The 26,978-nt window shown below is 32.5% G+C and overlaps 2 protein-coding genes and 1 pseudogene across 2 annotated transcripts; 1 reads left to right on the top strand and 2 right to left on the bottom strand.

Moving 5' to 3' along the window:
* Positions 1-17: 17 nt before the first annotated feature.
* LOC133787533 (probable galacturonosyltransferase 3) lies at positions 18-3,721 on the bottom strand. Its single transcript, XM_062225553.1, has 9 exons — positions 3,496-3,721; positions 3,062-3,108; positions 2,886-2,946; positions 2,681-2,728; positions 2,469-2,606; positions 2,089-2,208; positions 1,624-1,958; positions 584-1,529; positions 18-433 (listed from the first exon to the last, which is right to left on the bottom strand). Exons 1-9 carry the CDS (start codon positions 3,556-3,558, stop codon positions 158-160), a joined length of 2,034 nt encoding a protein of 677 aa, XP_062081537.1. The 5' UTR covers positions 3,559-3,721; the 3' UTR covers positions 18-157.
* Positions 3,557-7,254, top strand: LOC133788866 (COMPASS-like H3K4 histone methylase component WDR5B; annotated as a pseudogene).
* Positions 7,255-8,544: 1,290 nt separating this feature from the next.
* On the bottom strand, positions 8,545-11,977 carry LOC133787549 (probable serine/threonine-protein kinase PIX13). Its single transcript, XM_062225554.1, has 6 exons — positions 11,533-11,977; positions 10,782-11,104; positions 10,106-10,241; positions 9,816-9,958; positions 9,374-9,497; positions 8,545-9,287 (listed from the first exon to the last, which is right to left on the bottom strand). The coding sequence occupies exons 1-6, from the start codon at positions 11,603-11,605 to the stop codon at positions 8,827-8,829; spliced, it is 1,260 nt and encodes a 419-aa protein (XP_062081538.1). The 5' UTR covers positions 11,606-11,977; the 3' UTR covers positions 8,545-8,826.
* Positions 11,978-26,978: the final 15,001 nt, after the last annotated feature.

Genomic DNA, 26,978 nt, shown 5'->3' with positions numbered 1-26,978 from the left:
AAAAAGAGAGAACGACATTGAAAGCAACTAAGAACTGTTGTATTTCTTTCTATGGTTATCAGGTTTTACAAGAGTGTCTCTTGGCCCACCAAAAAAAATGGTATACAAAGGTGTGTGTTACAGGTGTTAGAAGAAGGGAAAGTATGCAAAAGATCCATTATTCGCTGATGTTACAATTTTGAAGATAAGGGTTATCAAACATTACGTATTTAGACCAGTATGACTTGTACTTGGAGATAGCGAGATCCAACCATGGTTTGTAGTTTCCGTTGTAATGGATGACAGCCGCATTCTCTATTGCCGTTTGATTGAGAGCAGGGTCGTAGCCGAGCCCCAACACATGCCAGCCCCGATCCAGTGGATGAGTGAGATTGTAAAAGGTGATCAGACCTGGTGGCAACGAGCCTAGTTTCCAAAGAGTTCTGTCTTCGTTCTGTAACATAACTCTCATATAAGTTACAAGTAACATAAAAAAATAACAAGTTATTACATGAATACTTGTTATGGGAACTAAAATTTTACATCCCAAGGCTCATGAAGAAAATAAATGCAGGAATCAAAGGAAAAGACTAGTAAAGCTTACCAAATCTTGCCAGCGATGATAAATTCCAGTAATATTTCGCTTCTTCCACTCTTTCAAATCAAAGATATTCATGCCGTATGCCCAACCGCAGGCATTTGGATCGAAGTTGTCGGAGATCTTTGGATTGGTGAAATTGAGATACTTATCAAACCTATGGAAGCTCTCCTTACAGGTCTCTACAGCACCATTAACCATCCCTTGTAGATCCTCAGACCAAAGGGGAGTCAAATCCTTCTGGACAACTATATCATCATCCAAGAATAGAATTTTGTCCAACTTTGGGTAAACTTCAGGAAGATAAAATCTAAGGTGATTCAGCATGGATAAGTATTTTGGATTTCTATATTTGAGATTGTCAGAACCCACAGAGAGGGAGGAAGGATCGTTTGCCTTGAAATAATATTCTTTCATTCGGGCAGATTCAAGCTGACGAAGAACAGAGCAGTAAGAGGAGTTCAGCCACTTAAAGTCATCAATGTTTTCAACCTTGATGGTTGCTCCAGCAGGAGAGTTGATCAGAAACCACATCTTCATAGCAACAAAATTCAGTTTATCCGTGACTATGTGGAAAACATGTCTCTCAGGTTCATTTGCGTGCAGTACAGTAGAATTTACAACCACTGATGTTGCCAGTACATTATCTGAAAAAATTGCATAGTGGTAGAGAGAATTATCTTCAAGCTTTTCTATGTTATTATCCTCTCTGTTTTGATAGCCCTGCAGGAAATAGTCTGCTGAAAGTTGTAGAGGAAGGCAATGTAGTGGTTTAGGGACTGTTTTTGCTGCGAGCTGGATCAAGAATGCACTTTTCTTTCTTTGTGCGTTCACATTGCCTTCTGTTGATTGAAGCATGGCTCTAAACTTCCTTGCCATTACAGGGCAGTCATATAATTTGTCCTTCGCCATGGAGAGAATGTGACCCATTGCTTTTGCATGCTCAAGTGCACTAAAGTAGTAAGAAGTGAATAAGAAACTATGAATATGAGAAAAGAAAAAGCATATGCTTCTTAATCAAGAGAGATGGCAAAGACTGGAAATACCTTGGTTGAAGCTCAGCATCAGAACTTGCTTCTCCAATAGCACGATGGCTTCTTTTGCACTGTGCCATGAGGGCGTCAAAAGTACTAGTATCATTATTTGCCTTGGCAATGTTTGCATAAGCTTTTGCCATTATGATCTGATCTCGCATAAGTTTCAAGGTAGAATCAGAGTTCAGATTATCATAATCTCTCCTCCATATGCTGTATTTTCCCTTGACAGTGGTGTCAAGAGTTTTAGAGCGTTCAATTGCTGCTGCTACCATCTGGTCGTCAGCTTCTTTATCTTGGTGTAGTAGCTCGGCCGTTCGAAGATTTATTCTTTCTTGCCGCATTTTCTGCAAAAACAGGATACATTGGAATTCAAAACTGTCAAAAAGTATTTCCAAGGAAAAAAAACAGGCATTTGATTAAAAAACTACACCAAACGAACATTTTGAGCCGATAAGGAAGCATTTGATTGTTTACCTTCCGCATGAGCTTCACTGGATTCAGAGACAACTGATTAGGATATTGGACACCATCTTCTCCAGATCGATGCTGATCTGTCTCTCTCAATTCCACAGATCGAAATGAGTCCTTTAAAGTCTGGAAATGAGAAAACAATCAAGGAAAGTTGTTCATCAATACATCTACATTAGAAATAATAGCTTGCATAATGATGTCAAACGTGAGATAGAACAAACAGCAGTATACAAGCAGATGATAACTTCTTGTCCTATCCTTCACATCTATATGACTATCGAAAATGTTGTGTTTTTTCTACTTCTATTGTTGTTTGTTTACATGAATTAGTGATGAAATCCTTCAGCACACTAGAGCTTTTCCTTCTACTAATCTGAAATTACCTCCAACCTCTTTGGCGGATCACTGTTTACATTGTTCGGGTGTTCCAAGACCCAAGAAGCAGACAAGTCCCTGCCTTTCACCTTTCTAAGCCGAACAGCACCAGAAGGGTCAGTATACGTCACTGTTATGTCAATATCCTGTACCAAATTTAAAACAAAATAAGCACTCCAATAATTTCTCTAACATAATGTACCATCTAAATACTAAATACCTGTTGATCTGAAAGAGCACTAACTCCAGTAACTGAAGAACCGTCTTCCTGCACATAAAGCAGTGATCACAAAGTAAATCAACGCAATAAAACACATGTACACAAGTAATTCTTAACATATATACTGCATCATGTAAACAAACCATTTATATTTTCGAAGGGTACATATATATGCATGAAAAATACAAGAGTACAAGATTGAAACCTTTCTTTCTTGACATTGCTCACATTCATACAATGGTCGATATCTATTGATATCTCTCGGACTGCCAAAAAAAGAGAAAAAAAGAGAAAACCCACCATAAATCGTTAGTTATCCGCATGATTTCAAATTAAAAAATGCCAAAAAATTAAGAATAGAAGAGGGTAGAATGACCTTACATTGCCGAATTATCTGAAACTCCAGAAACAACAAAAGGCAAAATAACCTGATCAAATTAAGCAAAATCCAATCAATCAATTGGGTACAAAATTGGAAATTAGCAAACAAAGTAGCTGATCCAATTATAAAAATTTCACTGTTCTAGATCACGGAAGTTAAGCATTTAAACTAATAAATCTCCTGCGAGCACAAGCCAAAAACAAAAAAAGAAAACCCAAAATGAGGAATCCAAGAAATCCGTACCGATCTTGAAAAACTAAACGAATAAAAAGAACTTAATGAACCGTGTGTCATGACTGTAATTCCAAGCAGTACCGTTAATTGAATTGGAGTTTTCGGAAGAATAATCCAAAGAAATGAATTATCTTGAAGAAACAGATAATGAAACATTCAAATCAAATCGATTAGTGCAATGGGGATACTGAATCATTACCAGTGAAACGAAGATGAGTTGAAGAGAATCGAAGGTACGAAAAGTAATTGGAACAGCTTTCATGGCGAATGTGTGATCTCAGTGAGCAAGTTTTTCGATTCAATGGGAATCGAACTCAGTTCTTTGCATAAAGATTTATGGTTTCCAGTGACTCGCTTTCCTTGTTCTTTCACGGACTGCCCCCCCAAGCTAAGTGCTAACTAATTCTTGGGCTTTCGCAAGGAAGCGCGCGAGTGATTCTATCATTAAAACGACATTCATTTTATACATATTGCAGAATAAACGGCGTGTCGTTTGTTAAATATACGTAGAATACTATAGGCTTATAAACTACAACTACGACCGAGTAAGTTTAAATAACGAACGACGGAAACTTTAATATTTAAACGGCATGTCGTCTTACCCAAATAGCTTCTTCAATTTTCATTTTCATTTTGTTGTAAAAGTGGTCTACTTATTCAATGTTGTATTTTTTTTTAAAAATATATACAAATTATGGGTCCGTTCGGTAACATTTAAATAAATAGTTTTTTAATTAAATAATTAAAAATTTGGAAACAAATACTAAAAACACGTTCGGTAAATCACTTTCACTTTTTATTTTTTTAAATTTTAATTAAAATTTATGAAATTTTGAAATCAAGATTTTCTCACTTTCAAAATTTTTTTAAAACGTATTTCATTTCTTATCTCTTTCTTCTTCCTGTAGCCACACTATTTTTCCCGTAGAAGCATCAATGGCTTCCTCTTGGCCATCTGGTGTGTCAAATTCTCAAACGATGGCACCTTCTTGGCCTCCGCCTCTCTCGACAAGACCATTACTATTTGGTCATCCTCGTCGGCCACTCTGGGGGCATCTTCGACCTTGCCTGGTCCTCCGACTCCCACTACATCTGTTATGCTTCTGATGACCGCTCTCCGCATCTGAGACGCGTGCTCAGCCATAGGTGAATGCGTCAAAACCCTTCGTGGCCACTTCGAGCTAGTTTTCTGCGTTAACTTCAACCCCTAGTCTAACCTCATCATCTCTGGCTCCTTCGACGACACGATTAGGATTTGGGAAGTCAAAACCAGCAAGTGACTTCACTCAATTAAGGCTCACTCTATGCCTGTTATCTCCGTACACTTTAATCGCGATGGTTTGCTTGTCTGGTAGTCATGATCGGTCTTGCAAGATTTGGGACTTCGCCGTTGGTGCTTGCTTGAAGACCCTTATTGGCGATAAGGTCTTTGATGTGTCTTTCGCTAAGTTTCCCCCCAATGGCAAGTTCATACTCGTTGCCACTCTCAATGACCCACTGGTAAATCCCTTGTCAGTTTGGTCTTGTCTATTGCTACAAATTTGGTCAAATGATTATGCCATTTTTATTTTGTGCGAATTGTGTTATCATCCTTCAATAATTGAATTGTAGTAATTGAATTATAGTTTCCTTTTTTAGCTATTGATGTGTTCATTTATCTATTTGAGACCCAAAGTTCATTCAGATCATGATGTCAGTAGCGGCTCATGGAACTTGTCAATTTTTCTTGCATTATAGTTACTGAAGTAGTCTTTTTTTTGTCTAAATTTTTTCTGTCTTGGGAGTTTTAATATTGTTGAGCTTTCCTAATTCTTTAAAATTCTTTATCAGGTACTTCCTCAATCTATTTGGATTAAGAGGTTTATTTAGTCTCATTGTGGGAGAAGAAAAAGATTAGTGTTTAAATTTCTATATCTTGATATGCATGCTGGGTGTCCTCCAAAAATCAGAAACAACAATTAGTAATGTGATAAAAATATAAACTTGATATACTAATCTTTGCCATTCTTTGTTCTAGCCATGGTAGACACACAGCGTATGATGCAGATGGGAGGATTCGACTTTGATCCAACAAAGGTACAAAAGTAAATGGTTTGGGATTTAGTATTTTAACTATCAAGGATGTCTTTCCTTTTTATTGTATCATGTTTTTAGGGCTTAACTCTAGTCTTCATGTTATTTTTCTTACGCAAGATCTTGGAGTATGCATCATGATATGGTTCTTCAAGTTGTATAGTAATTTTCTAGGGTCAAAGTACAATAATTTCAAGAATTACAAACATGCATATTGCCACTATTCTTATATTTTTCTTCTCATGATAAGCATGTAACATCATATGAATGATAGGAGTATGTTCTATTATGTTTGTTTTTGTGACGTGGGGTGGGGCCTGTATTCGATGCTTATTTATATATTAAAGAGATGCCTTTTAGATCTATTATGGCTCAAAGTTCATGCTTTCTATGCCTTTGCAATTTCTTTTTCTCCATTTGTGTTTAGATAACTACTATATTTCATTTTAGTTAATATGGACAATGCAAGATAAATAGAAATAGCTTTCGATTGCTGCCTTCTCAACCCATATTAGGCATTTAACATGGATATTCATTTTTTTTATTTGTTGAGTTTTTGACCATTTCTTTGAGAATCTTTCTAAAGTATATGGGAACATCTTAAGCAGCCAGCTTTTGGAACTGGTTTGTTTGTATCCTATGTCTCAAGTATTGACCATTGAAATCAGTTGCGTGAATATAAGCATAACTTAATCAAGAATGTGGATTGTAATAGGAATCATTAAGCAGGATTTCTCAAGCAAATGATGCCCTCTTAATGGTCTAATTATAAATTTTATGTGTATTCAAAACATTAGTAACAAAATCGTTCTTATTTGTTGAATTTCATCATCTCTGCTGCAATCTGTACTTGAAGAGCTACACTATTATTTCACTTTCAATTTTCCCTGGATCACTTATTTCTTGATATTGTTCCTAATAATGATTATATACACTTGTATGTACATAATGTCTTAGGCAGATGGAACTCAAAATAATTTGCTATGGCTTTGCTGGCTTCGGGTCAGTGTTCCACCATCAAGGAACATATGCAGGGCAATGGGCACTTGACTTATTGAGGAAGCTTGTAAAAATCACATTTACTCATATTTCAACAAAAACAAAGATGCGGGCTATTTCTGAGAAGATTTCAACTGAAGAAAAATTGGTTAATTACAAGTAGGTTTGCTTATTTTAGTTGGTTTTGAATTTCAGTGTTTTACATTTTGGTTGAAAGATTTAGTTATATAAATTTACTTTGGTTAGTTGCATTTATATCATAAAATGACTTATAGTTATTTGGTTCGAAATGTATATAGTTGCATTTGCTTACTTTGTTCTAAGCATAATTAAGAATTAGAACATTTTTTTTTATTTATATGATAATTTTAGCATGCATGCTCAAGGTTTAACTTATGTATACTATGAAGAAAGAAAGAGAGGCATACTCTTAATTCTCTTTCTATTTTTGACACTAGGTGGACTTCTCCTCATAATTCTTGGCGTTCTTCATCATCACAAGGGGTGACTTTTGCGGAGGTTGTGGAAGCTGCTGCCATCAGAAACTGTCTGAAGCCATTAAACTATCTTTGAATTGCAACCTTTAGGTGGTTTCAAATTGTAAAACAGTCATTGATGCTATTCATAGTACTGAGGCGAGTTTGAAGGACTACCAAAATATCATCACTGAGATTAAATTACGCTTTGTTTCTTTTTTTTGCTCAAGCTTTGTTCACATTCCTAGACATTGTAATACTTGCTCATAACTTAGCTACTTTTTGGCTTAAAAAGTCTACAAGTTGTTTTTGGCTTTGCTAATATTCCCAGTTAGATCACTCATGTTTCTTTAGCTGATTTATCATCTTTGTAGCTCTGTTTGTTAGAATGAAGATTTTCTTTTTTTGTACTATAATATTCTTATATTTATATTTAAAATAAAAAAATATTTTAGTTTAGAAAATAAAAAATAAAAACATGTTTACCAAACATATTTTTTATTTCTTATTTTTTTAAATAAGAAATAAAAATATAAGTTACCAAACACATTTTTGTTTTTAGTTTTTAAAAACTAAAAACAAAAATAGTTACCAAACACATTTTTATTTTATAAAAATAAAAAAATATAAAACAAAATTATTTTTTTATTTTTGAGTTTAAAAAATTTTAAAACAAAAATTTTACCAAACGCAACCTATACATGTACAAACACGTTATTGTTTGTTAACTGAGCTTTTATTGTTCTTGTATTGTATTTTTTTTTGTCAGTTTTGTATTTTGTTGTACAAGGACTATTATTTATCATAGATAATGATTTTATGGAAGAAAAAAAAGTTTATAAGGCTATTTCGAGCTAGATGACTCTAATAAGAAAAATCCATCTGACCAACTTGTCGTCGAACCAAATAACAATGCTAATATAAATAATGTGGCGTTGATTAGATATAAACCAAAATGCAATGGATAAAATTGTCATTGTTGTAGATATGAAAAAAAAATGGTATATCTCAAGACATGATCATCTACATCATTTTAGGGGGTTTGAGCATCATAGCCCCAAAGGTAGAGATTAATTATTAAAAAAATGTCCCAATTTTAACAAAATAACCAAATAAAACAAAATAAAATTACAAAAATAGCCTCTTCTAACCACGGTTAAAATGGAGGAATCGTCACCGGGGACCAAAATATACTATTGGTTTGTGGTTTTTGTTTTTTTTTGAAGGAAGTTGATGACTCTGTTGGTTTTATTTTTGAACGAATGTGATGGTTGTGTAAGAATGGGCGTGGAAAAGTTATGAATGAGAAAGTGCAATTAGGTAATTTAGAGGCTGCTTAAGAAATTTAAAAGGCCCTAACAAGTCATTTTTCTACAATTTTTAAAAGTGAAAATTACACTACATATGACTTTTTTATACTTAACTTTTATATGTAGTTTTATGAGAAAATCTGAAATTTAATGGACAAAAAATGTACGGTTTTTTAAAAATTAAGTTTAGAAAAGTTAGAAATATGGTTAAGCCATATTTTTATATAATCAATTATTATAAATTCATATTTTTAAAAAGTTTCATTTGGCTTCCAAATGCTCTCTTTTTGGGCCATTTATTATAATTTATTAAGAAGGTCTTCAAAGAATTCCCAGGATTTCCTTAAAAATAACAGACCGACAATTGTTCGTCAAGGGATGAGAACGGTATATGGTAACAAGTTATTTATAACTACAACCCTTTATGTCCTTGCAAATCAAGACTTTTACAACCAAAATATAATTACAGATTCACATGCAGACCGAGGAACTTGTTTCATACAAGCGAAGAGTAGAACAATATTGAATGAAGATATCTGAAGATAAAATGAACTGTCTCGACATGAGATCTCACAAAGAACAAAATGATTTGTTTAAAGAAGCTACTACCTATGTATGAATATATATGCCTTTATGGTATGTGATCACAAGCCATAATATTATATATCAAGGCTACCTAACCCTTGGTGAGTATTGGTTTGCTCGACCATCGTCTACTCTGGGGTGAAGTGGGGAACGATGGTGCAGAGGCTGCTGATGATGATAGCCCGGTGTCCGACGAATGGCGGAGTGAGTAGAACGCATCCTTGGCTCTCTTGGCTTTTCATCAGAGGCTTCAATAAGCTCTAATGTCTCAACAACTTCTTTCATGGATGGTCGATGCTTCTGTTCAGATTCTATACATTTTAAAGCAAGTTGAGCAATGTGGAATGCAGCCTTAGATGGATACTTCCCCTCCAACCGAGAGTCCATAATGTTTTTCAACTTTCTTTTATCTGATAAGTATGGTTTTATCCAATCCACTAAGTTATGTCTTCCATTAGGACGGTTTGTATCAAGTGCTCGTAAGCCCGTTAGTATCTCGATTAAAACAACTCCGAAGCCATAAACATCACTCTTTACGTACAAATGTCCTATTTAAAAAAGTTGAAAAATCAGAGCCATATAATCAGGTGGCCTTTAAAGAGAACAGAAGTTACAAAATGAGATGATTGGTTACCTGTTGCAACATACTCAGGAGCTGCATAACCATACGTCCCCATAACCCGAGTTGTAACATGAGATTGACTAGCTGAAGGACCCAACTTGGCCAAGCCAAAGTCAGATATCTTAGCGGTATAGGACTGGCAGTACAAGCAAAACAAATTAGATAATCATAAAGGTAAAAGATAAAGAGTAATTGGTGAAAATAGACATTTTACAATGTCATTTTTGCAAAGTAGACTTCTTTTGATAATTTTTTGTATAATAGCCTCTTGGCAGGATATTGAGAATTTCCGACGGAGTGCCAAGTGTGCCTAGTGGTCATTTAGCAAAGAATTATGAAAGGAGATTGTTATGCAAAGTGCCTAAAGAAAAAAACTATTTTGTCAACACCTTAAGATAATATCATCATGGCATTGTTTTAGACCCTTTAAACAACTGTGTAAAGAGAAACTTACCCCATCTAGTAGTATATTTGAAGCTTTGAAATCTCTGTAGATAACTTGCTTTTCTGAGGTGTGCAAGAATGCAAGGCCTCTGGCTGCTCCAATTGCAATTTTAAGCCGTAATTCCCACGAAAGTGGCTGAACAACTGAGCCCCCTGTGCAACCAGAAAACACAGTCTATGGTCAGCAAAAGCGACTTGATTTCTTATTTGTTATTATAGCAAGTTTGTAATTACAGAAAAGGGCATGCATTTAAGGGGGGCAGTAATGTTATAACTCAGTTGTGCTTCTATTTCCCTTACTTCCAAATAAATGGTTTTCCAAGCTGCCCTTTTGCATGAATTCATAGCCGAGCAGCAGCTCTGTGCCCTCCAAACAGTATCCCAACAGCTTTACGAGGTTGGGATGAGAGAGTCGCCCTAAGAAGTTCACCTCTGACTACAACAACAAATGATTAAGAGATTAGCAGAGTATACTAAATAATGCATAATTTGATGCCCAACATATGCTTAAAACATTGGTTAAAAAAGGCCAACATTAAGGTTTGCTTAATGAGATGTAACCTTGGCTATGGTTGATTCAAGTTTGTGATCAAGGTCTTGTACTATTCTAATACAAGTGGCTATCTATTGCTACCTTGTACAAGATTAAATGAATCTCATAATGGGTTTTATTAGAAGCACACTCTAGTTCTATTTGGTATAATCACCAACCTGCATTTCGGATTAAGCAGCAAACTGAAAAATCTACATGACTAACTAGAGAGGTCTTTACACATTCCACTAAATAACAGAAGCTTAACCAAAAGGAATTGTGAATATGCTTTCATTTCATCCTATTGACACTATTTTAGTAAAAAGAAGGTTAAGCTAGAAGATTAGATCAAACAGACCTAGTGAAAGTGAATGAAGTGAAGATTGTACTTGAAAATCAGGCAACTTTCTCTACTCATTTTCTTTCAAGTTGAGTATAGTTTACCTGCCACTCCTCAAAGCCTTGCAAGCTCTCAGAATTTAACTTCTTGACCGCGATTACCGTACTGCTTCCATTTTTCCCCGAGGTCTTCTCATCAAGCCAACCTTTGTAGACTTTTCCAAAACCTCCTTCTCCAAGCACTGTATCTGCTCTGAAGTTTTTGGTTGCAGTCTTCAGTTCTGCAAAAGAGAAAGTCCTCAAATTTGAGGTGGGGAGGATCTGACCATTTGGATAATTCTCATCATAGCTCGCCACAGAGAACCTGCTATTCCTAGAGATAGTACTGCCCCCTGAAGATGTCGTATTACTAGTTGTCTGGGATATTCCTGTTAAGGAAGAAAATTCCACAAATTGGTATTTAAGTGTTGATCATGCTAGAAAGAAATTACATGAAATTCAAGTTCTTGGTAGGATAATATCAGATTGCTTCTACAACATAAAGGTCAATAGACAGTCCAGAAATCATGTCAAAAAGCTGAAGAGAGATAATTTTTGAAGCCAAATGCACACAAAAATACAATATCAAATTCCATTCAACTAGCCATAGACAATGCTCAAAGTGAATATGCTATAACATAAACAAAAATACAATATATCAAATTCCATTCAACTAGCCACAGAGGATGCTCTAAGTCAAGATGCTATAACATAAACAAAATACAACAAAACCCATACGAGAAAACTGAGCAAATCAATAGAATAAGGTGGAGAAACAAGGAAAAAATTTAAAGGAAAAAAAGAAGAGAAGAGTTACCTGTGGTGAGATAACCAGTAGTGCTTGGGGTAGAAGGGTTCTCAGATGGAGTAGAACCCCAACAATTTCCCATCTCTCTCTCTCTCTCTTCTCCTCCTATTGGTTCCTACACCGGCATGAAGATAAGCAAAGACTTTTTTTCTCTGTCCAGATTTTGAGAGAACCAAATAGCAAATAGCAAACACGGAGACTTTTTCAAACGAGGATGAAGATAAAGTTAAATACTCTTCTTTCAAACTTTGCTGCCTTGGATTTCTTCACCAATATAAAAAATATTAATAATAGAGAAAAGGGTCTCTCTCTCTCTCTCTCTCTTAGTTGTTTTTAACTTCTCTTGACTTTGCAATCCTTCATATCTTCTCTACGTGAGCTCCAAGCGTAGTCTTTTCTCACCTGTTCAGTGTAAATGCGTGTGTTGTTTTTTTTCTTTTTCCTTAAAACACTTTTTCAGCCAAAAGGAAAAAGAAACCAGATTGTAAATGCAATACAGGGTAATATAGGGTTGAATAGCGTAGGAAGCAAACCGTAGAAGACCAAGTCTTGGGAGAGAAAAGACACAAGAGTTTAGAGCTTCATTTCGCGGGTAATAGCCACTTGGTACAGCTGTCCTTTTTGGTTATTCCAAGTCAACACCGGCCATGAGGGAGCAATCAGTCACTGAGATATATAGAATAAGATACATCAAATCAATTCAAAAGAAAAACTTGATACTCACTCCCATTAGACATTTGACCAAACTATTATCAACGTTGACTAAGGTTAAGATTAGATGGTCACCCCTCATTGGTTTCTCACCGTTCATTATTTTCTGAATATAAAAATGTCATCTTTACCATTTGTCTATTGAGTACTAAGAAAATTAGTGCTAAGAATTCAATTCCAAGTTAAGCTAAACATAATTTAAAATTGTGTTTTTATTAATTCAAGCAAAGACCAACTCATTCTACCCTTAAAGACCCTTTTGTAAGCTCTAACTTAAAAATCTTTGCCCTGCAAAAAATTAATAAAATAAGTAGTTGTATGATTCTTGTGTATAATATTTAAGAAGTTAATTCAAAGTCTTAGTCTTTGTACCTTAAATAAATGAATATTTAATAATATATTATGATAGGCTGATAGCAGTCTTTCTTTGGTTCACATACTTTGGAAGAAAATTATATGCTATCATAAAATACACCTTTATTGCCTTTTGACATGTTTGTGTTATCTTTTGTTAGGTCAATCTCCAGTTCTTTGTACTAAAATTCATTATAGTAGATGATGTTGTTAGTTAGAAAAAAAAATAGTATTAGAAGTTAAAAAAGCACCTTTTTTTTCCACTCAAATAAAATAAACCAAGATTGAAATTATATGTTTTAGCTATATTATTATTATTATTATTATCATTAGAAAATAAAATTGATTGAAGCAATGAAATTATGGCACCAAAATTCAATCCCAACAATGACATTTTATGTTCGACAACACAAAAAGAAAAGTATTATACCATTGAAGGTGAGAGTGTGAGAAAATGTCAAAGTTAATTTAATCTTAAGAATTGAATCCAGGCTATAATATGATGATTACTTATTCATTACCTCATTATGACTGCTACATTTTTTCTTTAGTGAAACTACTTAAAAATTATATCACCTTACAAAAATATAACAAAGCGAACCACACAAACAAGTAGGAATATTGATTTCATTGCATCCTTTAATACAAATTTTCGATTATTTAGGATTTTTAACTCCCGAACTATGACTTATACATTATCGTGTCCTTTATTTTTTTGGGCTGTTAAAAAATTTCTGAACTATGCACAATGTTGTAAAGTAGGACTTCCGTCTAATATGGCTAACGGCATACTGATGTGACTCTTTGCTTGCTGGTGTGTCTTGGTCACGTCATTGTCACATGTGTAAAACTTGAAAACATACCAAAACATGTCTTAAACATGAGGTATTTTTGTATTTTTTTCAAGTGTTGCACTTCACAATGTGCATATAAGCATATCAAACGTGTAGATCTTGAAAAAATACTAAAAAAATAAAAATACATCTATGTGCATATAAGCATATCAAACGTGTAGATCTTGAAAAAATACTAAAAAAAAAAAAAAAAAAAAACTACATCAAACAGACACCCGAGTGAAAAATTATGTCTCTTGCAAGAATCGCATCAAGTCCATCGAGCTGGCATTGAGCACCATCGAACAAAGTCATTTTTTTCATGAAAATCTTGATTTTGAAGGCCCCATCGAACTGGCATCGAGCACTATCGAGCAAGGTTGATTTTCTGTAGATTTTAGAGTTTTAGATCTGAAAAAAAAAATCGCAAAAAAAACTCAAAAATTATGCCCAGATCTATTCTAAATGCAGTATTTAGTGTGGTAGTAGTGTTGGTGGTGCCGTGAAGTGAGAGAAAATGAACCGAAAGAGAGAGAGACAGAAGAGAGAAAAGGAAAGAGATGGAAGTATTTTTTGTAAAGTACCAAAAAAATATCATTATTTTGAAATATTTGACATGCCTAATAATTATTTTAATTAACACTCAATATGATGGATAGAAACCGAAATTTTCCTTACAATATAGATAAACAATAAATAAAAGATTTTATATAGTGACGGAGATGGGACGAGCAGTACCACCCATTTCTACCCTGCCCTTGCATTGAGGATAGCAAATGTACCTTGGTCTTACCCAAATTTCCCATTTAGGAAAGGAATTATCATCCTATTAATTAAGGTCCAATCCTCATGAGGACTCATCTTTATGGGAAATTTCCATCCCTAATATTGAGTAGGTATAACTTTCTCTTTTTTTTTTTATAAACTATCAAACTAATTTTAGTTATTGAATTAAAAATGAATGGTTAAAATTTAGGGGTTTATTTATTAGTATACTACTATTATAAAAAAAAATCAAAAATAAATAAAAAAAACCCTAATAATGACACATATTTTGGATGACTCTAGTAGGTCAATATGAAGTAGAGTCATGTAATGGGAAATTTTAATATGTATGCTTGATAAAAGTTATAATTACAAAAAAAATACTAGGTATATTAAAATTTACAAAATAATGCTAATTTTTTGCACATTACCCAAAATGCCCTTTTCACTTCTTCCTCATTCTCATTTCTCTCTTCCCTCTTCTCTCTTCTCTCTTCCCTCTTTTTCTCTCTTATTTCACTCTCTCTCACCTCACAACACCACCACCACACTAAATATTATATTTCGAACAGATTTGGACATGATTTTTGGGTTTTTTTTGCGATTTTTTTCAGATCTGAAACTCTGAAATCTGCAAAAAATCGACATTGCTCGATGGTGGTTCGATGGTGCTCGATGCCAGCTCGATGAGACCTTCAAAATCATGTTTTTTCATGAAAAAATGACTTTGCTCGATGGTGGTTCGATAGTGGCTCGATGGTGCTCGATGCCAGCTCGATGAGACCTTCAAAATCATGATTTTTCATGAAAAAATGACTTAGCTCGATGGTGGTTCGATGGTAGCTCGATAGTGGTTCGATAGTGCTCGATGGTGCTCGATGCAATTCTTGTAAGAGACATAATTTTTCACTCGGGTGTCCGTTTGGGGTGATTTTTTTTTTGATTTTGGGTATTTTTTCAAGATCTACACGTTTGACATGTTAATATGCACATTTGTGAAGTGTAACACTTGTAAAAAATACAAAAGTGCAAACATACCTCATGGTTAAGACATCTTTTGGTATATTTTTATGTTTTAAACTTCCTAAATGTGCATATTAACATGTCAAACGTGTAGATCTTGAAAAAATACCCAAAATAAAAAAAAAATCACCCCAAACGGATACCCGAGTGAAAAATTATGTCTCTTACAAGAATTGCATCGAGCACCATCGAGCACTATCGAGCCACTATCGAGCTACCATCGAACCATCATCGAGCTAAGTCATTTTTTCATGAAAAATCATGATTTTGAAGGTCTCATCGAGCTGGCATCGAGCACCATCGAGCCACCATTCCCAGGGGCCTTCAAGATCAAGATTTTCATGAAAAAATGACTTAGCTCGATGGTGGTTCGATGGTAGCTCGATAATGACTCGATGGTGCTCAATGCAAGTTTTGTAAGAGACATAATTTTTCACTCGGGTGTCCGTTTGGGGTGATTTTTTTTTTTATTTTGGGTATTTTTTCAAGATCTACACGTTTGACATGTTAATATGCACATTTGGGAAGTTTAAAACTTAAAAATATACCAAAAGATGTCTTAAACATGAGGTATGTTTGCACTTTTCTATTTTTTACAAGTGCTACACTTCCAAAATGTGCATATTAACATGTCAAACGTGTAGATCTTGAAAAAATACCCAAAATCAAAAAAAAAATCACCCCAAAAGGACACCCGAGTGAAAAATTATGTCTCTTACAAGAATTGCATCGAGCACCATCGAGCACTATCGAACCACTATCGAGCTATCATCGAACCACCATCGAGCTAAGTCATTTTTTCATGAAAAATCATGATTTTGAAGGTCTCATCGAGCACCATCGAGCCACTATCGAACTACTATCGAACCACCATCGAGCTAAGTCATTTTTTCATGAAAAATCATGATTTTGAAGGTCTCATCGAGCTGGCATCGAGCACCATCGAACCACCATTGAGCAGTGTCGATTTTTTACAGATTTCAGAGTTTCAGATCTGAAAAAAATCGCAAAAAAAACCCAAAAATCATGTCCAAATCTGTTCGAAATATAATATTTAGTGTGGTGGTGGTGTTGTGAGGTGAGAGAGAGTGAAATAAGAGAGAGAGAGAGAGAGGGAAGAGAGAAGAGAGAAGAGAGAAGAGAGAAATGAGAATGAGGAAGAAGTGAAAAGAGCATTTTGGGTAATGTACAAAAAATTAGCATTATTTTGTAAATTTTAATATGCCTAGTATTTATTTGTAATTATAACTTTTATCAAGCCTACATATTAAAATTTCCCCGTGTAATTTACTTTTATCATTTTCAATGCATTTATATTTATTTAATCATAATAATAATGACGCACCCTCTAATTTGTAGTTATATGGATGAGTATATTATGCACTTTTAATTCCATGATTTTTTTTTGCTCTCTCTGAAGGCTTTAAATGAATATGAATAACAATAGCTAAAAAAAATTATTTAAAAAATGAATAAGCTGAAGAATGATAGATGAATGGTCAAACCTACTAAGACTTGCGTAAATTAAAAAAAAATAAAAATCAAATTAAAAGTTTTCCTTATTTTCAAAAACAAAAGTTTTGAATGCTGCAAATAAAAAAAAAAGTAGAAACATGATGAAATATATAGTGGTTTGTACTATGTCATTTTTTTTTTTTTTGGATGAAATTACCGGGTTCTTACACTTATAATTAATATTATTATAAAACCGCAGTCTTCACGTATGTATTTAAAAAATAATGATATACAGATAAGAGAATTGCTAAGTGTGAAGGTTATGTCATATTACTATTAGTATAATTTAATATCAGGTTACATATATTTGAATTTAATAATTATTAAGGAGTATCGCTAATCAATTATAATGTATCAACTCATGTGTTATTAAACACTTTTATATATCAAATAACAACAATCTATAAATATAAATAATGACAATCAAGTCCAAAAAGTAAAAAAAAAATGAAAACTAGGACTTGAAACAAAACGTGGCCCCATAATTTGAAAAATATTAAATGAATGTAAGAAATTTCTCAATGTATGCAAATATATACTGTGTGTATAAGACGTGTATAGATAGAAATTAGAATGAAGGAGACAGGAAAGTACTTAACAAAATTACATCATTAGACCAATTAAATTAAACTAAACTAAATATTGTTAATTGGTTTGGTCCTGGTCTAAATAAACAAAAACTCATATAAAAATTAAGACTTTTGACTATTAAGTCTTACCGTTTAAATCAAGCAGAATAAATTATTTGATTATTAAATAAAGCCATCAATATTATTGTGAATGAGTTTAGTTGTTAACAACTCATATCAATTAGTGTTATTATTAAGGACAGTACTTAAACGTTTCTGTTATTATTTGCAGAGAAAGCTATATTATTATTGTAAATGTCTAATGTGATTATATGTAAAATCCATGTGAAAAGTGTTTGTAATCCTACTTTAATTTGGCTTTTGATTATGATGAAATATACTCTCTATTCCATTTTCTTTTATGTATTATTCAATTATTTTATATATCAAATAAATAATAAATTATTAGTGAAATACCTAACATTTATTAATATAAAAAAATACAAAAGAAAATATATCATAAAATACATTTAATAATTTTCATTAATAAAAACCACTAATATTATATATATGCATACTATTATAATTAGGAAAATATGAATTCTGAAATGGGTACTCTGTTTGATTAGCAAAAAATAAGTGATCTAATTAATTTATTTTTTAAGGGTATGCAAGGAAAGTATAGAATTTATCAACAACAAAAAAAAAGTAAACGTTACAAAATAAATATTATTACAAAAGATAACGATGCTTCAAAGAAAGACAGTTTTGAGATCAAATTGTCAATTGTCATAAGTTAGATTTTATACTTATTTGGATAGTATGAAAGGATAAGGAAGGAAAAAGAATTATCTCCTTGCATCCAACTTTTTTTTTTTTTCTATTTGTCCAGTCTCACAATCTAAAGGTGACCTATGTGTTTTAAATGTCTAATTAACTATGTTTACCTTTTTTTTTGTTAGGAAAAGTCCAATTAGCTATGTTTGAAAGAAAAGTAGGGAAGGTCAAATTTGTCAACAAAAAAAAAAGTAAAGTAGGAAAGGGTCCAATTTTATGAGTTATATAGTTAGGCCATCTCCAATGATGCCTGGAAAAAATGCTAAATGTTATATTTTATAATAATTTATTCTCCAATATGCGCGTTTGCTTAATTTTATTTATAAAATTTATTAATTATTTTTATTACATTTATATTAATGTCATATAAATTTTAAATAAATATTTTATTTTAATTAAATAATTTATTTACTTTTGTTTAAGTTTATGTTTGTTCTAATTTTTGAATTTTGGAGTGACAACAAGAGATTATATATTATATGTTTAATATAATACTAAATATTATACGTGAATAATTAAATTTAAGTTTCTTACTAGTTTTTTTTAAAAAAAATAATTTGTTGCTAATTGACAGTATATTATATTATATGTTTAATATGATATTATTTTAATAAGTGAATTTAAGTTTAATTAAATTTTATTTAAGTTATAAAACGTAAGATTTTATTATTTTTAAATCATTATTATTGTAAAATATCTCAAAAATATCATATTTTAATTTTTTAATTAATTATTATTTTTAAATAATTATCATTGTAAAATATCTTTAAAATATCATATTTTAATTTGTTTAATTTTTTATTATTTTTAAATCATTATTATTGTAAAATATCTCAAAAATATCCTATTTTAATTTTTTTAATTATATATTTTATTTTATTTAAGTTTAAGTGTTTACAAACTACAGTTAAGTATAAGAATATTCAGTTAAATATAAGAATATCTCATTAAAGTTAACATTAAAATAATAAAAAACGGTTAAAATCAAGAATTTCCGTTATCTACATATTTATTATATAGAAAAGATATTTACTAGGAGAAGTAACATGTAATGCATATTTTTTTAATTTTAAAGTTATAAATATTGTCTATAATTTTAATAAAAATTGGTTCACTATTTTAAAAATATATATATATAATAAAATAAATTATAATTCTATAGTATATATAAATATTTATATCAATAATTTCTACATATATGATATCTAAACACAATGTTGAAATAGATATATATTTACATAACTACATGACATATATATAAAATACAATAATATTTAAAAAAATATATATAAATAAAATAATAATAGAAAAACTCATAGTGTAGACATTAGTATGTATGCATCAACTATTTTTAGTTTCTAATATATCTTGCAATGTCCTATAATGAATTTGATGAAAATAAAGAGCTACAATCACTTGATAAAAAACAATCACACAAATTTATAAGATAAAAAATGATATATAGGCCTTTATTATTTTTAAATAAATATAATTTAATTATTTAAATCATCATAAAATATCGTTAAAATATCATATTTTAATTAATTTATTTATTTATTTTTGTTTAAGTTTATGTTTGTTCTAATTTTTGAATTTGGTAGTGACAACAAAAAATTATATATTATATGGTTAATATAAGTAATGTGCAATGCATGTTTCCTTAGTTTTGTTTATATAATTTATTAATTATTTTTATTAAATTTATACTAATGTCATATAAATTTCAAATAAATATCCTATTTTAATTAAATAATTTATTTATTTTTGTTTTAGTTTTTGAATTTGGGAGTGACAACAAAATATTATACATCATATGTTTAATGTAATATTAAATATTATACGTGTATTTTAAATTTAAGTAGATTATATTATATATTTAATATGATATTGTTCTAATAAGTGAGTTTAAGTTTAATTAAATTTTATTTAAGTAATAAAATGTATGATTTTATTATTTTTAAATAATTATTATTGTAAAATATCTCAAAAATATTTTATTTTATTTTTTTAATTATTTATTTTTTCTAAATAATTATCATTGTAAAATATCTCAAAAATATCTTATTTTAATTTGTTTAATTATTTATTTTATTTTTTTTAAATTTAAGTGATGTTTACAAACTACTATTAAATATAAAAATATTCTGTTAAATATAATAATATTTCGTTAAAGTTAACATTAAAAAAATAAAAAACCGTTAAAACTAATAATTTCCATTATTTATACACTTTTTATATTATGAGTGAAATCAATCAGAGAGAAAATATTTGTTATTTAAATGATCGTGAACTTCAGTACAACCCAAAATACAATACAGAGCAATATAAAGGAGAAGCTGAAGTTAGTTAGGACTCTAACAAACTAACCATTTTGTCTAACTAATCAACTTAAGCTAACAGAATATAACTAAATCTAATAGCCCCCCTCAAGATGGAGTGTACAAGTTAAAAACGCCTATCTTGGATACAATGGTAGGAAATAAAGCTTTAGTAAATATGTCAGCTAAATTGTTTTGAGACGAAACATGGATGAGTTTTAATGATCCTTGTTGAACCTTCTCTCGGATGAAGTGGCAGTCTATTTCGACATGTTTGGTGCGTTCATGATAGACAGGATTCTCACTAATGTGGATTGCTGCTGTGTTGTCGCAATAAAGGTAAGCTGGATGATTGTGAGAGATGCCAAAATCCTTTAAGAGAGCAAGGACCCAAGTGACTTCAGAGGTTGCATTTGCCATGGCACGGTATTCAGCCTCTGCTGAAGAGCGGGAGACTATTTGCTGTTTTTTTTATTTCCATGAGACAAGAGAAGAGCCTAGGAAGATACAATACCCGGAAATGGAGCGTCTAGTGTCTTGGCAACTTCCCCAATCAGCATCTGCAAAAAAAGATACTTGAACATTGGTTGTAGATAGACTTGTTTCAGCATATGCTGAAATGTTGGGAGACGTATCTGATGGGAAAAAAAGGCCCTGACCAGGAGTACTTTTAAGATACTGTAGAATGCGCTGTGTAGCTTGTAGGTGAGGTACTCGAGGACAAGTCAAAAATTGGCTTAGGTGATTAACAGCATATGATATATCTGGTCTTGTTATTGTAAGGTAAATCAGTTTCCCAATCAAGCTTCTGTAAATAGTAGGGTCTTGTATTGGATCTCCTTTATCTTTGCTGAGTTTTAGATTGGGTTCCATGGGAGTTGAAGCAGGTTTTGCTCCTAGGTACCCAGTTTCTTTTAGTAGCTGAAGTATAAAGGGTCGTTGAGAAACTGAAATTCCTTTCTTGGTTCTGCCGATTTCAAGGCCTAGAAAAAAACGAAGGGAACCAATGTCTTTTAGTTTGAATTTGGAGTTTAAGGCTTGTTTGAATAGAGTAATGGTAGAGTTATTGTTGCTAGCAACAATGATATCATCTACATATACGAGAACAGCCAAAAAAAGAATGTTGTTCTCTTTATGAAAAGAGAATGGTCTGATGCGGATTAATAAAAACCATCATGAAGAAGTGTAGAACGTAATTTGTCATACCATTGTCTAGAGGCCTGTTTGAGACCATAGATGCTCTTGGTTAGTTTGCAAACTGAGTTGGGTGGAGCTTTGTAACCAGGAGGTGCTCTCATGTATACTTCCTCATGTAAATCTCCATGTAAGAAGGCATTATTTATGTCTAATTGGTGAATGTTCCAATTGTTCATGGCAGCAAGGGCAAGTAGGATTTTTAAACTATTGAACTTTGTTACAGGAGCAAAAGTTTGGATGTAGTCGACACCTTGCTTTTGATTGTAGCCTTTGGCTACTAAGCGTGCTTTATAGCGTTCGACTTCACCATTGTTTTTGTACTTGATTCTGTATACCCATTTGCACCCGATAACCTTATGACCAGGTGGAAGAATGGTGATAATCCAAGTTTTTTTCCTTTCTAAAGCATCAATTTCATTGTCCATGGCTTGTTGCCAATGGGGAATTTTGGAAGCTTCAGTATAGATTTCTGGTTCAATTTCCGAGTATGCAGCTAGTATGGCAGCTCTAAAGGGAGATGTTAATTTGTTATATGAAAGATAATTTGAAATGGGGTGTTGGGTGGAAGATGTGTGACATATGTAGTCATGTAAGTGAGATGGTTTCTTGGAGATGCGCCCAGTTTTAGTGTAAAAATTTGAGGGGCTGGCAGCTGGTTTGGAAATGGATATATCAGCTGGTTTGGGAATAGGTGCGCCCAGTTCAGCTGGTTTGTGAACTGAGGTTGCAGCTGGTTTGAAAACTGATGTTACAGCTGGTTTGGAAGGTGATATTGCTGTTGGTTTGTTAACTGAAGTTCCAGCTGGTTTCGAAATAGATATAGCAGCTGGTTTGGAAATAGATGTGCTCAGTTTAGCTGGTTTGTGAACTGATGTTGCAGCTGGTTTGGAAACTGAGATTACAGCTGGTGTGGAAATGGATATTGCAGCTGGTTTGACAGTTTGTAAGTTCATGTTAATGGGAAGGATGGAAGAATTGAAACAGTGATCAATATCTTCCTGAGATGTCTGAGACAAAAAAGGAAAAATGGTCACATGAAAAATAACATCTCTTGAATGATAAATTTGATTAGTTTGAAGGTCAAGTAGAGTGTAGGCCTTCATACCGGGAGGGTATCCAATAAAAATAGAGGCTCGACTTCTTGGTGAAAATTTATGTCTATGAGAATTTAGAGTGGAGCCATAAGATAAGCACCCAAAACATCTTAAATGATCATAGACAGGAGGTTTTTTTATAAAGTATTTCATATGAAGTAAAGCCTTTTAACAGAGCTGATGGAATTCTGTTGATTAAGTATGTACTGGTCTGAATGATATATGACCAATACACTAGAGGTATATGAGATTGGAAACAGAGAGCCCTGGCAACATTTAGAATGTGCTGGTGTTTCCTTTCTACCACTGAATTTTGTTGTGGTCTTTCCACACAAGAGTGGTAATGAATGATGCCTTTTGAGGCAAAAAAAGATTGCATGTTCAGCTCCTTAGCATTGTCTGAACGGACAGCTTTGATTGGAGTTGAAAATTGAGTGCAAATCATGTTGAAAAAAGAAGGTAGGACAATTTGTGCTTCAGATTTTGTTTTGAGCATATATGTCTAAGTAAACCGTGATTTGTCATCAACTATTGTGAGGAAATATTTATATCCTTCTATGCTAATTATGTGAAATGGTCCCCATATATCTATATGGATCAAATCGAAAATTGCTTCACTAAAATTGTTGTTAGAAACAAAGGGTAGTTTCTTTTGTTTTGTTAAGTGACACACAGAACAATGGTGATTAGGTTGAAAAGAAGAGTCAATCTTTTTATTGAATGTATTATAAATGTACATAGATGGGTGACCAAGGCGTTTATGCCAATGATCTACATTGTTATGATGAAAATTAAAATGAGATTGACTAGAATTAACAAGGGGAGAAATCTCTTGATGCAAAACATAAAGTTTCCCTTGTTTTTCAACTGTCCCAATCACCACATTCTTCGAAGGATCCTGAATTAGACATGTTGCAGATTGAAACAAGATCAAGTTAGAGGTGTTATTGAGATATTCATTGATGGAAAATAGATTGATCTTGAAATCGGGAACATAAAGGACATTGTGTAAAATAATAGATGAATTGATTTTGACAGAACCAATTTTATGAACTGGTATTTTGGTGCCATTAGGTAAAATAACTTGCTTTGGAAATGAAATGTTAGAAAAAAAAAAAGAAAAACAAGATGCACTGTAACAGATGTGGTGTGTGGCACCACTGTCAATTATCCATGAAAGAGAAAAAAGCTTATTACCAGCCATGTTTGAAGCAGCAGGTGGAACAACAGGTTCAGGCTTAGGGGCTGCTTGAGTTAGTTGTTGGCTGAGTAGAGAGATGAGATGTTGGCACTTAGTGGAAAGATCAGTACGAACAAGAGTGCCTGGAGTTTCATCAGGAAAAGTGCTAGTGGAAGCTTGATTAGTAGCAGCTTTGCCTTTGTCTTGTTTCTTCTTGTCTCCATAACCAGGAGGAAAACCGTGAATGAAGAAGCATTTGTCCACCAAATGACCTGGTTTGCCACAGTTGGAGCAAGAGGGTCGAGGCTTCTTTGCTCGGGATGAATTGTTCGAAGAAGGAGGACGAATGGAAGAAGCCAGTGAAGAAAGATTAGAAGAACAAAGAGTTCTTTGGCGCTCTTCTTGAACAATCATGGCAAACACTCTAGATAGGGTCAGGATTGGTTCATTGAGAAGAATCTGAGCTCGTACAGATGAATATGATTCATTCAAACCCGTCAAGAACTGGAGGACCTGGTTTTGATTGTAGTAATCAAGAAGAGCTTTCATTACACCACAAGTGCAAGTAGTGTTGGGTTGGAACTCTTTGAGTTCATCCCATAAAGATTTTAGTCTGGTAAAATATGAGGTGACAGATTGATCACCTTGTTGCAGACTTGTGAGTTGATTTTGTAATTGAAAAATTCAGGGTCCATTTCCTTCATTGAATCTTTCAGCAAGATCATGCCACATATCAGAAGCAAAATCAAAGAACATTATGCTCTGAGATATTTCAGGGGAAACAGAGTGTAATAACCAAGACATCACCATGTTATTGCAACGAATCCAAGAATTGAGAAGAGTATTACCAGGATCTGGGCGAGGTATTGAACCATCGATAAAACCAGATTTGTTTTTCGCAGCTAGGGCCACTGTGATTGCTCGCTTCCATGATTGATAGTTTGCTCCAGTCAGAACAGAAGAAACTAAAACCAAACCAGGGTGATATCCGGCGCTGAGAAAGAATGGACTGGATAAGTCTTCATGTGCGGGTCGATCAACTGAGGATGGTAGACGTCGAAGATGGGTCGGTGGTGGAATGGAATCACCAGGAGGAAGATCGCCAGGAGAGCCTATTGGATTGGGAATTTCAGAGCCAATATTTGAGCGATTGGGCGGTCTTGTAGTATGAGATCTCCGTGGAGTCATCAATGGAGGATTCGCAGCAGGAGTGTGATCGGAGATCAGCTCAGATTGGGAGTTCTCAGTGGGATGAATGCCATCTTGTGAACGAGTTGTAGGTCTGGCCATGGAAGCAATGCTGGAATGGTTAACGTCTGATACCATATGAGTGAAATCAATCAAAGAGAGAATATTTGTTATTTAAATGATCGTGAACTTCAGTACAACCCAAAATACAATACAGAGCAATATAAAGGAGAAGCTGAAGTTAGTTAGGACTCTAACAAACTAACCATTTTGTCTAACTAATCAACTTAAGCTAACAGAATATAACTAAATCTAATATATATAGAAGAGATTTAAATTTTATTTAAGTTAAAAAATATATGATTTTATTATTTTTTAAATAATTATCATGGTAAAATATCTCAAAAATATTATATTTTAATTTATTTAAGTTTAAGTTATGTTTACAATCTATCGCTTAATATAAGAATATTATGTTAAATGTAAAAATATTTCGTTAAAATTAATAGAAAAAAATTAAAAAAAATTAAAAACAAAAAATTTTCGTTATCTTTACAATTTTTATATGAAAGAGATATATGACTCATTGGTGAAGTGTCAAAGATATTGCTCTTAAAGTGGGAAGCATTTGATGAAGTTATTTAATTTTATTCGATTTTAGATATTCTATGGCTTCCCAAATCTAATACAAACAAACAACCCTTTAGGTATACAAGTGATCTTTTTTCAACGAAAATTTCTATATTGAGATACTAGAAACTTGATTTATATCTTTCTTCCAATGTACGTAGTCATGGAATAGCCAAGTACATATTTTTTATGAAGTAAAGAGTTTACTCACTTGGAACAAATTCCGCATCTATATTAGATAATGCTTATATATTACATTGATTTTTCTTGTTAAAAAAACAAGGTTAACTTAACATGGAATGTATTATAATGTATAATTAGATTGTTTTAATTAATGTAAGTGTTAATGCTAATATTAAATTTAGAAAAGAAAAAAAAAAGTGAAACATATACTATATTTGACATAATATTCAATAAATATTATGAATTTGATTAATCAACTTTAATGAATATTTATTATAAACTATAATATTTATTATTGTGTTCAATTTTACTCTATATTAATACAACATTAGAGATTTTTTCTTCTTGTCTATAGCACCGAAACATTAAAGAAAATTATTAGATTATAATTTAGTTCTAATACCCCTAACATAAAGAATAAAAATCGCAAATTATATGTGTCTTCTTATACCACTCCTTAAAAGTGAACAAATCATAGTTGCATTACATATAAAGTGTAAATTTAAATAAATATACGAGAATGAATTTAAGTAAATAAGTGATTTGTCAAATTTTGAGTTGTACCAAAGATATGGTTAATTTATAAGTTAAGGTACCATATATAGGGTTTGTCGGGCATGGTTTTGAAAATACTTTCAAAGACTAAAAGCTACTTTGGGAAGTGTTTGAATAAATACAAGAAAATGCTTTTTGTGATTAGGATTTGGTTGGATAAATTTTTACTTTCGACGTGAAGAGCACTTTTGGAGTAAGCTACAAATATTAAGGGCAAACAATTTTAGCTAATTTTTAAAAAAAGTTGTACAATAAAAATGTTTTATAAACAGTCATAAAATGAGCTTATTGAAGATTTAAGCAGAAGCTGCAACTAAAAGCTAGAGTTAGAAATGTCATCCGTGTCTTCTACATACGACAACGTGATCTTAATGGGCTATGCCATTCAATCCTCCTCGGGGATCCAGAGCAAGATATGTGGATGTCCTTTTTATTACAACCGAAGAGCATGCTTGTGGGTTCGTAAATAAAATCATCCCTTGAAGACTCTGAACGGGAAGTGA

The sequence above is a fragment of the Humulus lupulus genome, chromosome 1 (genome assembly GCF_963169125.1).
Source record: "Humulus lupulus chromosome 1, drHumLupu1.1, whole genome shotgun sequence".
In the NCBI taxonomy this organism is placed as follows: domain Eukaryota; kingdom Viridiplantae; phylum Streptophyta; class Magnoliopsida; order Rosales; family Cannabaceae; genus Humulus; species Humulus lupulus.
The sequence above is the reverse complement of the archived record's forward strand: the minus strand, read 5'-3'. Positions and strand labels throughout refer to the sequence as shown.